The sequence below is a fragment of the Elephas maximus genome, chromosome 4, assembly GCF_024166365.1.
Source record: "Elephas maximus indicus isolate mEleMax1 chromosome 4, mEleMax1 primary haplotype, whole genome shotgun sequence".
Classification (NCBI taxonomy): domain Eukaryota; kingdom Metazoa; phylum Chordata; class Mammalia; order Proboscidea; family Elephantidae; genus Elephas; species Elephas maximus.
The window spans coordinates 20,202,488-20,216,507 of NC_064822.1; the positions used below are offsets into that span (position 1 = coordinate 20,202,488).

A 14,020-nucleotide genomic window follows, 5' to 3' on the forward strand; every position below is an offset into this window, starting at 1 on the left:
TCACTTTGTCCTCCTGGCTCCCGAGTGTTTTTAGATCACGACCGTTTCTCCTTCCAGACGCCCTACATTCACAGTGAGTGACCCTGTTTGCCTCTCTTAACCTTCACCCATATTGTGTGTTAGAGACTTCTGGTCTTTCCGGAGGGCTAGTTTTCAATTGAGGTTTCCCAAACTAAAAAAATTATGAATGTGAGACCTCAACAATGCTGAATACTAACCTATTGTTATGTATTTTACTAATTATTCTTACCAGTGTTACCAAGAATGAATCCATTCCAGCAGCAGTGTTTTGTTAATCGATGGTAACGAAGAAAGGCTCTGTGATCACCCCTGGGTCCTTCTGTGGTAACAAGCAGAACTCTGTTGTCGAGTTGCCTGTTGGACTGAGCGCTTTTCTTTTCAGAACATATCTTTAAGCTACCTCAAATTTCATTCAGAATGAAGTCAGATAAAAAAATGACTGAAATATGCACACTCATGTTTTAGCTTCTTTTAATGTCCTATTACTATTGACCTGTTGATGCTCTTCTTTTTGCCTAGTCCTATTCATTCCTTTTTAAAAACTTGTAAACTTTGTAGTTCACCCTGTGGGAATAAGTGTTCATGGGGTTTGTGTGCAAAATTAGCATTCTGAGGATAGTTGTGTAAGATCTGAGAACTAACCAAGCAGTAACCTACAACTGCATGGTGTACTGTCTGTAGGTGTAATTATTATGACTGTGCCTTTCCCTGCAAAAAAAAAAGCATATGGCCTTTGAGATACCAAGATGCTAAGGTTGAAGGTAATTCCAGGAGGCATATTTAAATGAACTAGGTAGATTAGTGAGATTGAAAGCTAGACATTAAAAAAAAAACAAAAAACAAGCCACCGATTAAACTCGGCAGCTTGCAAATAAAATAGAAGCTTGAAACTACCTTTTTCTCACCTTTCTAAAACGGCGCTAAGATGATGGTAAAGGGATAAAGTAGAAACTTAGACAAGTTTTTATAATATGTAAAGTAGATGACTTGTGATACTTTTTTATCAAAATGGCTAAAGCCAGTAGATGAAGATGCTGATAAAAACCATCTGGTCGGAGCAGGACTTGGAAACAGGCTCCTTAGGTTCCAACCTCTGCTGAGAGTTTGCATTTCTAACGGGTTCCCAGGTGATGCTAATGCTGTTGGTTAGGGACCAATTCTGAGAACCACTAGTAGAACTCACATAAGAATCACCTGGGGATCTTGTTAAACTGTAGATTCTGATTCAGTATATCTGGGGTGGAAATGCAGATTCTCAGCAGGGGGTTCCAACCACAGCAAACCAGTTTGAAGCCCTGGATTGGAGGCAGTGGGTACCCTGGGGGTAGGATAAGGCATGGGGCCAAAAGAAGACATGGGATCTACCAAACAGGTGATGCAGGTTTTCTCTACTCCTGCCACAGATGTTTATTCTCTGGAGAAAGTTTACTAGCAGGGCTCCAGATGTGGGGACACTGGGTGATGCTGAAGTTCACTACACATACTGAAAGCTGAAACAGTGCCTGCCCTGGAATGATGAAATTGCTGTGTTTATTCACAGGGCAGAAGATTGGAGATACTTCCTTTGGGGAAACGGAATAGCCCAGATTAAAGACTTATTGGAAACAGATTTGGTTACTCTACCTTCCCCAAGGTTGGGGGCAGAAAGTGTCTTGCAGCTCCTTCAATGGAGATAAAGAAGGACTGTAAGAGTCGATAAAGGATAAAGGAAAAAATTACGAAGATTTTATATAAAGCTTGTAGAATCAGAGTGACATTTAACTTCTCAACAACAGTGGGAACTAAAAGGCAATGAACAAAAATTTTCACATGGAATTCTGTATTTAGCCAAACTATCAATTATGTTAGAGTAAGGATTTAAAAAAGACATTTTCAGACATGCAGAGTCTGAAAGTAGTCTTTCTCTTTCACCCGTTCTCAGAAAGCTACTCAAGTGTGCTCCTTTAAAATAAGAGTGAAGGAAGAAGGATGACATTAAGAAATAGAGGAAACAAATGACTTAACACAAGCAAAAGCAAGTCCCAGGATGAAGGCAAGGGAAATCTCTTGTGACAATTGTGCAGCAGTTTTAGAAACTAACCAGCCAAGATGAGAGCAGGGGGGTCGTTAAGGAAAAGTACAGTTCAACTAAAAAGTGATCATCAGATGTCAGTGTTCGACCACCAGGAAGAAAAGTAGTGGGGAAGGAGTGTTTTCACTTCTGCTGGAGTATTTTGAAAGAATTAGCAAGAGATACATTGAGAGTCAAGGTAATGAAAAATAAAATGATGCAAATACTAACTCCAGAATAATAAAAAAAAGTATGAGATAGAAAACTAGTCAGAACATGAGACTGACTGCAGAAAAGAAAAAAATGTACATATCATAATAATGATGTTGGCAATGGCTATGGTGTCTAAAATTGACAACGAAATTAAGATTATAAATTTATATTTCTAAATATGAATGTAAATACCATGTAACTACTGTTTTTCATTTTGAGACTTATAATACACTTTGGCTTACTAAATGAAGAATTTATGGACTCAAGCAAGGTAACTTTAGATCTATGAATGAGAGATGTAATTTTAAATTTTCTCAAGAATTTATATAACTGTCTATATACTTATTATATAAAAATGATCATAACTTGATTCTGTCTTGGACTCCATTTTTCTTAATTCTCAAGATTTCAATTGTGGCTTAATTTGTGTCTGTTTCCGTGATGCAGTAGATACATGTGATGTGAAGAAGCCTGGCGTTTCTCTCTGTGATGCAGTAGACACATAGGATGTGAAGGAGAGTACCCTGGTGTTTCTTTCCGTGATGCGGTGGACACGTAGGATGTGAAGGAGCGTATCCTGGTGTTTCTCTCCGTGATGCAGTAGACACGTAGGATGTGAAGGAGCGTATCCTGGTGTTTCTCTCCGTGATGCAGTAGACACGTAGGATGTGAAGGAGCGTATCCTGGTGTTTCTCTCCGTGATGCAGTAGACACGTAGGATGTGAAGGAGCGTATCCTGGTGTTTCTCTCCGTGATGCAGTAGACACGTAGGATGTGAAGGAGCGTATCCTGGTGTTTCTCTCCGTGATGCAGTAGACACGTAGGATGTGAAGGAGCGTATCCTGGTGTTTCTCTCCGTGATGCAGTAGACACGTAGGATGTGAAGGAGCGTATCCTGGTGTTTCTCTCCGTGATGCAGTAGACACGTAGGATGTGAAGGAGCGTATCCTGGTGTTTCTTTCCGTGATCTGGTGGACACATGTGATGTGAAGGAGCATATCCTGGTGTTTCTTTCTGTGCTTTGGTGGACACGTGGGATGTGAAGGAGCGTATTCTGGTGTTTCTTTCCATGATGCAGTAGACACGTAGGATATGAAGGAGTGTATCCTGGTGTTTCTTTCCATGATGCAGTAGACACGTGGGATATGAAGGAGCATATCCTGGTGTTTCTTTCCATGATGCAGTAGACACGTGGGATATGAAGGAGCATATCCCGGTGTTTCTTTTTGTGATCCAGTGAACATGTGGGTTGTGAAGGAGCATATCCTGGTGTTTCTTTCCATGATGCAGTAGACACGTATGATGTCAAGGAGCGTATCCTGGCGTTTCTGAAGACTGCAGTGTTGGGACAGGAGTGACCTCGCCTGCAATGGCATCTCTCTTGCAGCTTACCTCCCTTCTTCCCCAGCCTGGAAAGTTTCTGACTTTCTCTCACCCTGTTGTATTGGCTGGGGTACTCCTTGTGCCCCCATTAGCTTTCCCAGGTGCTACTCTAACTTTGCTGTGGGAGTACAGTGAGTCAGGGCTTTATTTTACCAAACAATTTGTTCCACAAAATAAATTAACTCCAGCTACCAAGTAAATTCTCACCCTTATTTTTTCTTCTCTTAAATTCAGGAGTGGATCAAGCTTTGCCTCAAGAACGTCGAACTCCTGTTACTCCTTCCTCCTCCTCTCGCTATCACCGCCGAAGGTCCTCAGGGTCACGGGATGAACGCTACCGGTCGGGTAAGGCAATAAATGAGGAAGTGAGGTCAATAATATTTTAGTTTGTGACCATGGTGTTCATATAACTATGGGTGCATGTTTCCAAGGTGCTGTATGAGGCAAAACTATAGTAAGTTTGAATTTTCTGTTCCTTATCTGTGTGATCCAGAGATGACTACATACAAATATACCCTTTATGGTAGGTGTTATAATCCAGGAAATAATAGCTCTTTTCACATTTTTAAAGACAGTGTTATGTGCTATTTAGGATTTCATAGTAATTTTCAAAAACAGAATCTCTCATGAGCTAAATTTTGCTGATTTTTTTAGGTGTCACTGTTTAACAATTTAGTTTTACTTTTTGTTGTCTTGCTTACCTGTGTAGTTTTTCTCTTCTCTTTCAACCTCAGTGATCTCTGTTTTTCAGGTGTAGTTCTCAATGGAGAATCAAAGTCCTTACTGTTTTATGTATTCCATGTATATTATTTCTTTTTTTGTTGTATGATGCTGTCTACTAAGAATGCTATCTTAGCAATTTAGTTTTCTTGCGGTCATCATCCGGGCTCAGCCAGCTTAAATTTCTTTCATTAAGTTAGCAACAGGAAACTTACACTGTGATTATTTTAATTAACTTTTGAGGGTATTTTTCCAACATCCAGGTTAAAATTGCTTTTTCCTGCTTCCCTACCTACAAATTTTTGAGAGAAAATTAATCCGTAAGTTCTGTTGTCTTTGATTCTAGGACACCACTTCAGAGTATGCACAGATTGCTGATAATGGTGTTCGGATAGCACTTTATATTTTGCAGAGTACTTTTCACAGACATTATCTCATTTAATTTTTATAACAAATGGGTGAAATAGTTCTTATTGTCTCATATTGCAGAAGAGGAAACTGAGGCTAAGCTAGATGTATGTAATCTCCCCAGTTCATACAAGTGGTTGGGCGGGTGAGAGTCTCACGGTATCAAGTTTAATGAAGCTATGCATTAAAACAGGCTTATGTGATAAACCGCCCACCACATCCTCCTAAGCTGCTGTCTGCCTGACTTCCTGGCTCTGCTTTTCTTTCTAAAAGTGAGAAAAGGGGAAAACAGATTTTATGGCATTGGGATTCATTTGTATAAGGAAGAAGAAATGTACTTAAGAAAGGAAAAGCTTAGCCCTACTTCTCTGATGTTTCTCCTGCCTTTTTGGCAGCTGTCAGAAGGCCTTTGATGCCTACGGAAATATCTGTGAATGGAATGAAAGAAGTATTTTGTTTCCAAACCTGCCCCTGTAATTTTCAGAACTGTTTTAACACCCAACACGTATCAAGAGCTCATATTACTCATTTAGGCATCTGAGAGGCTCCTTTTGAATAATTAGGAGGGTAAAGGCGTACATTTACGTGCCTTCAACTTACTATAAAATGCTTTTATAACTCCCTTTTCTTGAATACCACCACTGTGCCAGTATTTTATATGGAAACCCTGGTGGTGCAGTGGTTAAGAGCTACACACACATAGATGTATTGACACACGTATAAACACTATCATCAGTATCTTCAGTTCTCACAGAAACTAGTTAGCTGTTCTTGTTTCCATTTAACAGATGAGAAAATTAAAGTTTGGGGAGGTTATGTGACTGTAAAGACCTTACAATGAGTTGCTTAACAAAATAGGATGCGAGTCTAGCTCTGCTGGCCTGTAATCTCAGTTCTTACCACATAGAAGATTCTGTCTCATGTCAGTTTCTAACTTCTAACTTTCTGCCGTTAAATATTTTAAGCGAAATTTTAGATAGAAATTAAGTCGCAGCACGGTCTAATTCCCACATTTATATCTTCCCTAATGATGTTGATGGAGAGGAGAAGAGGATAAACTGTATGTTTATACCACCGTTTGACATGTGTTGTTTGCCTGAAGTCCTCGTAGTTATTCTAGGAGACAGGTAGGGCAGGTTGTGGTTCTATACCATTTTTCTTTTTAATGGAAGCCTGAGAGAGGTTAGCAGTGTGGGAAGCAGTGATCCCCTGAACTCAGATACATTCTCCGCTCACCTATACAACATTACCTTCCCTAGTAGAGAGCAAGAGAGGATGCGAGCAAGAAGCAGCTTAGTGGAATGGGGTGGTGGCTGAGTAGAATAATGGAGGGCAATTTAAAAAGGTTTATATATATTTTTTTAGTGCTAGCTCAAAAGAAACATTGCAGATACAGTGCTCTGAAAAGGAAAATGCTATTGTTAGTTTAGATTCCATCGAGTCCCTCTGATACATGGGGACCTTTTGTGTGTTTAAGAGAATGAAATGTTGCCCAGTCCTGCACTGTCTTCATAATCGTTGGTATGCTCTAATCCATTGTTGCAACCATCATGTGTTTTGACTGCCTTCCAACCTAGGGGATTCATCTTCCAGAACCATATCAGATAATGTTCTGTTGTGATCTATGTTGTGATTTCATTGGCTAATTTTCGGCAGATTTTATGGCATTGGGAGTCATTCGTATAAGGAAGAAGAAATGTATTTAAGAAAGGAAAAGCCTAGCCCTGCTTCTCTGATGTTTCTCCTGCTTTTTTGGCAGCTGTCAGAAGGCCTTTGATTGCAGGCCTTCTTCCTAGGCTGTCTTAGTCTACTCAAACCTGTCTACCATGCGTAACTCTGCTGGTATTTGAAATATTGGAGGCATCTTGTCAACATCATGTCAACACGCAAGCCACCTCAGTAGACAAGCTGATAGACCAGTGGTGGACTGACAGCCCTACTTTAGAATCACTACTCATTCTCCATTAACGTAATTGTGAGTTAGAGAAAAAAGCCCATCTTTTAAGAGAAAGATTCGCAGTCTGTTTTGGAGAAAGATGGTACAATTATTATTAATCTTTTTCAATTAGAATCTCAGACTCGGACATAACAGGTTGGGACTCTTCTGCTGTTTGGGGTGAAGCCACTGCTTCATTCCAAAAAGCTCCTGTCATTGTGGTCACATTTCCTGCGGGCATTTCTCCTGGCTGTGTCTGACCCACTTCCAAACCACCTTGCCTACTTCCTCTATCTCTTTCTGGCTTTCTCTTACTTGGTTACTCTTCCTGCCCCGTTGTTCAGATCAGCCTTTCACTGTGGGCTGACCTGTGGCTTCCAGCCCCCACATCACCAATGGCTGCCAGCTTTGGCCCTCCTCTGGCTTCAGGCCTCAGCACAAAGACTAGTTCAGACCGCTCAGGTGGCCAGCTCAGGCTCCTACAACCTTGCGAATCTGGTGTCCTTGGTTGTCCCCGCAGAAAGGGTTGATGAGGCATTCTTTAAGTGTCTGCTCTGTACCGGGTTCCGTACTAGAGAGCTACAGAAAAAATTAGACAGTCACACCCTCAAGAGGTTCAGAGTCTGAAGGAGGAGCCAGATGAGTGAACCATTAGTTACAATGTGTACAGTGTAATAGATGCTATTTATTCAGTAGTGTGCTACGGCTTCTAGCCTTCCTCTGTGTTGTCTGTTCTCCACATAGCAGCCAGAGTGGCCTTTTGAAGCATTTGCTAGGTCGTCTACTTAAATGTTCTCATAGCTCCCCATTTCTGTCAAGAGTAAAGATCAGAGTCCTCCCAATGGCCCAGAGGGCACATGATCTGGCATTTTTTTTAAACTGTGCTTTAAGTGAAAGTTTACACATTAAGTCAGTCTCTCACACAAAAACTTACATACACCTTGGTACATACTCCCAATTGCTTCCCCCCAATGAGACAGCCTGCTTCCTCCCTCCACTCTCTCATTTTGTGTCCATTTCATCAGCTTCTAACCCCCTCTACCCTCTCATCTCCCCTCCAGACAAAAGCTGCCCACATACTCTCAAGTGTCCACCTGATCCAAGAAGCTCACTCCTCACCAGCATCCCTCTCCAACCCATTGTCCAGTCCAATCCCAGTCTGAAGAGTTGACTTTGGGAATGGTTCCTGTCCTGGGGCAACAGAAGGTCTGGGGGCCATGAACACTGGGGTCCTTCTAGTCTCAGTCAGACCGTTAAGTCTGGTCTTATGAGAATTTGGGGTCTGCATCCCACTGCTCTCCTGTTCCCTCAGGGGTTCTCTGTGTATTCCCTGTCAGGGCAGTCAACAGTTATAGCAGGACACCATCTAGCTCTTCTGGTCTCAGGATGATGTAGTCTCTGGTTTATGTGGCCCTTTCTGTTTCTTGGGCTCGTAAATACCTTGTGTCCCTGGTGTTCTTCATTCTCCTTTGATCCAGGTGGGTTGAGTCCAATTGATGCATCTTAGGTAGCCACTTGCTAGCATTTAAGACCCCAGACGCCACTCTTCAAAGTGGGATGCAGATTGTTTTCTTAATAGATTTCATTATGCCAACTGACTTAGATGTCCCCTGAAACCATGATCCTCAAGCTCCTGCCCCAGCTATACTGGCTTTTGAAGCATTCAGTTTATTTAGGAAACTTCTTTGCTTTTGGTTTAGTCCAGTTGTGCTGACCTCCCGGTATTGTGTGTTGTCTTTCCCGTCACTTAAACTAGGTCTTATCTACTATCTAATTAGTGAATACCCCACTCCCAACCTCCCTTTCACCCCCATCACATGTCCCCCTTCTCGTAACCATCAAAGAATACGTTCTTCTCTGTTTAAACTATTTCTCCAGTTCTTATAATAGTGGTCTTATACAATATTTGTCCTTTTGCAATGGACTAATTTCACTCTGCATAATGCCTTCTAGATTCTTCCATGTTATGAAATGTTTCACAGATTCATCACTGTTCTTTATCAATGTGTAGTATTCCATTGTGTGACTATGCCATTATTTATCCATTCATCCATTGATGGGTACCTTGGTTGTTTCTATCTTTTTGCTATTGTAAACAGTGTTGTAATGAATATGGGTATGCATATATCTGTTCGTGTAAAGCCTTTTATTTCTATAGGATATATTCCAAGGAGTGGGATTGCTGGATCGTATGGTAGTTCTATTTCTAGCTTTTTAAGGAAGCACCAAATCGATTTCCAAAGTGGTGTACCGTTTTACATTCCCACCAGCAGTGTATAAGTGCTCTAATCTCTCCACAGCCTCTCCAACATTTATTATTTTGTGTTTTTTGGATTAATGCCAACCTTGTTGGAGTGAGATGAAATTTCATTGTAGCTTTGATTTGCATTTCTCTAATGGCTAATGATCGTGAGCATTTCCTCATGTATCTGTTAGCTACCTGAATGTTTTCTTTAGTGAAATGTCTGTTCATATCTTTTGCCCATTTTTTAATTGGGTTGTCTTTTTGTAGTTGAGTTTTTACAGTATCATGTAGATTTTAGAGATCGGGCACTGATTGGAAATGTCGTAGCTAAGAACTTTTACCCAGTCTGTAGGTAATCTTTTTACTCTTTTGGTGAAGTCTTTGGATGAGAATAGGTGTTTAATTTTTAGGAGCTCCAGTTATCCAGTTTTTCTTCTGCATTGTAAGTAATGTTTTGTATACTGTTTATGCCATGTTTTAGGGCTCCTAACATTCTTCCTACTCTATCTTCCATGATCTTTATTGGTTTAGATTTTATATTTAGGTCTTTGATCCATTTTCAGTTCGTTCTTGTGCGTGGAGTGACGTATGGGGTCTTGTTCCATTATTTTGCAGATGGATGTCCAGTTATGCTGGCACCATTTGTTAAAAAGACTGCTTTTCCCCATTTAACTGTTTTGGGGCCTTTGACAAATATCAGCTGCTCATATGTGGATGGATTTATGTCTGGATTCTCAATTCTGTTCCACTGGTCTATGTATCTGTTGTTATACCAATACCAGGCTGTTTTGACTGCTGTGGCGATATAATAGGCTCTAAAATCAGGTAAAGTAAGGCCTCCCACCTTGTTCTTTTTTAGTAATGCCTTGTCCGTGGCCTCTTTCTCTTCCATATGAAGTTGGTGATTTTTTTTCTCCACCTCATTAAAGAATGTTGTTGGAATTTGGATCAGAATTGCATTAAATCTTTAGATCGCTTTTGGTTGAGTAGAGATTTTTATAATTGTAAGTGTTCCTATCCATGAGCAAGGTATGTTTTTCCACTTATGTAGGTCTCTCTTGGTTTCTTGCAGAAGTGTTTTGTAGTTTTCTTTGTATTTTTTTTTTTTTTTTTTTGTAGAAGTCTTTTACATCTCTGATAAGATTTATTCCTAAGTATTTTATCTTCTTGGGGGCTACTGTAAATGGTATTGATTTGGTGATTTCCTCTTTGATGTTCTTTTTGTTGGTGTAGAGGAATCCAACTGATTTCTGTATGTTTATTTTGTATCCTGGTACTCTGCTGAGCTCTTCTATTAGTTTCAGTAGTTTTCTGGAGGATTCCTTAGGGTTTTTTATGTATAAGATCATGTTATCTGCAAAGAGAGATACTTTTACTTCCTTCTTGCCAATCTGGATGCCCTTTATTTCTTTATCTAGCCTAATTGTTCTGGCTAAGCCTCCAGCACAATGTTGAATAAGAGCAGTGATAAAGGGCATCCTTGTTTGGTTCTCAGTCTGAAGGGGAATGCTTTCAGGCTCTCTGCATTTAGGAAGATGTTGACTGTTGGCTTTGTATAAATGCCCTTTATTATGTTGAGGAATTTTCCTTCAATTCCTATTTTGCTGAGAGTTTATAGCATGAATGGGTGTTGAATTTCGTCAAATGCCTTTTCTGCATCAATTGATAAAATCATGTGATTCTTCTTTTCTGTTTATGTGATGGGTTACATTAATTACTTTTATGCTGTTGAACCATCCCTGCATACCTGGTATGAATCCCACTTAGCCATGGTGAATTATTTTTTTTGATGTTGAGTTCTATTGGCTAGAATTTAGTTGAGGATTTTTGCATCTAAGTTCATGAGGCATATAGGTCTGTAATTTTCTTTTTTTGTGGTGTCTTTACCTAGTTTTGGTATAATGGATATGCTGGCTTTATAGAATGAATTTGGTAGTATTCCATCCTTTTTTGTGGTCTGAAATACCTTTAGTGGTAGTGGTGTTAACTCTTCTCCGAAAGTTTGTTAGAACTCTGCAGTGAAGCCATCAGGGCCAGGGCTTTTTTTTTGTTGGGAGTTTTTTGATTTCCTTTTTAATCTGTTCTTTTGTTATGGGTCTATTTAGTTGTTCTAGCTCTGTTTGTGTTAGTTTAGGTAGGTAGTGTGTTTCTAGGTATTCATACATTTCTTTTGGATTTTCGAATTTGTTAGAGCACAGTTTTTCATATTAACCTGATATGATTCTTTTAATTTTGGTTGGGTCTGTTGTAATATCTCCCATCTCATTTCTTCTTCAGGTTATTTGCTTTCTCTGCTGTTTTTCTTTTGTCAGTTTGGCCAATGGTTTATCAATTTTGTTGATTTTTTTCAAAGGACCAGCTTTTGGTCTTGTTAATTCTTTCAGTTGTTTTTCTGTCTTCTGTTTCATTTAGTTCTGCTCTGATTTTTATTATTTGTTTTCTTCTGGTGCCTGAGGGTTTCTTTTGTTGCTCTCTTTCTGTTTGTTCAAATTGTAGGGATAATTCCTTGATTTTGGCCTTTTCTTCTTTTTGTATGTGTGCATTTATTGACATAAATTGACCTGTGAGCACTGCTTTCGCTGTGTCCCAAAGATTCTGATAGAAAATGTTTTCATTCTCATTGGATTCTATGGATTTCTTTATTCCATCCTTAATGTCTGCTATAATCCAGTCTTTTTTGAACAGGGTGTAGTTCAGTTTCCATGTGTTTGATTTCTTTTCCCTGCTTTTTCTGTTATTGATTCCCACTTTTATGGCCTATGGTCAGAGAAGATGCTTTGTAATATTTCCTTGTTTTGGATTCTGCTAAGGCTTGCTTTATGACCTAATATGTGGTCTGTTCTAGAGAATGTTCCATGTACACTAGAAAAGAAAGTATAGTTGGTTGCTGTTGGGTGGAGTGTTCTGTATAGGTCTATGAGGTCAAGTTGGTTGATTGTGGCATTTAGATCTTCCGTGTCTTTATTGAGCTTCTTTCTGGATGTTCTGTCCATCACCGAAAGTGGTGTGTTGAAGTCTCCTACTATTATTGTGGAGCTGTCTATCTCACTTTACAATGCTGATAGTTTGTTTTATATATCTTGCAGCCCTCTCATTGGGTGTGTAAATATTTAATATCGTTATAGCTTCTTGGTATATTGTCCCTTTAACCATTATATAGCATCCTTCCTTATCCTTTACGATGGGTTTAAGTTTAAAGTCTGTTTTGTCAGAAATTAATATTGCTACTCCTGCTCTTTTTTGATTGTTGTTTGCTTGATATATTTTTTTCCATTCTTTGACTTTTGGTTTGTTTGTGTCTCTAAGTCCAAGGTGTGTCTCTTGTAGGGAGCATATAGACGGATCAGGTTTTTTAATGCATTCTACCGCTCTGTCTCTTTATTGCTGCATTTAGTCCATTTACATTCAGTGTAATTATGGATAGGTACGAATTTAGTGCTATCATTTTGATGTCTTCTTTTGTGCATTGTTGACAGTTTCTTTGTCCCACTTAATTTTATGTGCTTAGTAGATTATATATTGTCCTTTTCTCATATTCATTGTTGTTGGTTTTATTTTTGCTGAGTCTTTATTTTTTTCTTGTATTTTATTTTGATGTATAGGGTAGTTCGTCTCTTTTGTTGTTACCTCATTATTTACCCGTATTTTTCTAAATTTAATCCTAACTTTTATTTCTTTGTATCGCCATATCTTCCTCTTCATATGGTAGATGTATGACTACATTTCTTAGCCCATCTTTATTGTTTTAATGTTGTTTTCTTTTACGTAGTAATGTCACTGTTACCTTTTTGAGCTTTTTTTTAAATCTTGCTTTGTTTTTTTGATTTCCGTATCTGGGTTGACTTCTGATTGCTCTGCCCAGTGTTCTAGTCTTGGATTGATACCTGATATTACTGACTTTGTAACCAAAGAACTCTCTTTAGTATTTCTTGTAGTTTTCGTTTTGTTTTTACAATTCTCTAAACTTCTTTTTATCTGTAAATGTCCTGATTTCATCTTCATATTTGAGAGACAGTTTTCCTGGATATATGATTCTTAGTTGGTGGTTTTTTTCCTTCAGTTTTTTAAATCAGTCATCCCTTTGCCTTATTGCGTGCATGGTTACTGCAAAGTAGTCCAAGCTTATTCTTTTTGGCTGTCTTTTGTAGGGGACTTTTCATTTATCCTTAGCTGCTCATAAAATTCTCTCTTTATCTTTGGTTTTTGCAAATTTGATTATAATATGTCTTGGTGACTTTCTTGTAACTTCTACCTTATGTGGAGTTTGATGAGCATCTTGGATAGGTATCTTCTCATCTTTCACAATATCAGGGAAGTTTTCTACCAACAAATCCTCAACAATTCTCTCTTATTTTCTGTTATCCCTCCCTGTTCTGGTACTCCAGTCACTCGTAGGTTATTTCTCTTGATAGAGTCCCACATGATTCTTAAGGTTTCTTCATTTTTAAAAATTCTTTTATCTTATTTTCCTTCAAATGTATTAGTGCCATGTGATCTATCTTCAAGTTCAGAAATTCTGCCTTCCACTTGCTCAGTTCTGCTCCCCTGACTTTCTATTGATTTGTCTCTTCTGTAATTTTATTGTTAATCTTCTGAATTTCTGATTGCTGTCTATGGATTTTTCCAGCTTATTAAAGTTTTCATTATGTTCCTGAGTAATCTTTTTAATTTCTTCAATTATTTTATCTGTGTGTTCCTTGGCTCGTTCTGTGTATTGCCTCATTTCCTTCCTGATTTCTTGAAGTATTCTGTATATTAACCTTTTGTATTATGCCTCTAGTTATTCTGGGAATGCACTTTCATCTAGAAGATCCCTTGATTCTTTATTTTGAGAGCTTGTTGAGGCAATCATGGTCTGTTTCTTCGTGTGACTTGATATTGACTGTTGTCTCCGGGCCATCTATAAGTTATTGTATTAGTTTATTTTATGTTTACTTACTGTGTCATAGCTTCTTGGTTTGTTTTGTTTTGATATGCCCAATTGGGTTGCTTGAGTGAGCTAGCGTGATTATTTTTGCCTTTGGAGCTCTGACGTCCTGTCCCC

At 38.9% G+C, this 14,020-nt stretch overlaps 1 protein-coding gene across 3 annotated transcripts in view; it reads left to right on the forward strand.

Annotated features, from left to right (window-relative positions):
• The window catches only part of DIP2C (disco interacting protein 2 homolog C), a 655,995-nt gene that overhangs the window by 350,045 nt on the left and 291,930 nt on the right, over nucleotides 1–14,020 (forward strand). For all 3 annotated transcript variants that reach the window (XM_049881664.1, XM_049881665.1, XM_049881666.1), the window contains one exon: nucleotides 3,902–4,012. In XM_049881664.1, coding sequence (XP_049737621.1) covers nucleotides 3,902–4,012 — 111 coding nt within the window. The remainder of the gene's footprint in view (nucleotides 1–3,901; nucleotides 4,013–14,020) is intronic.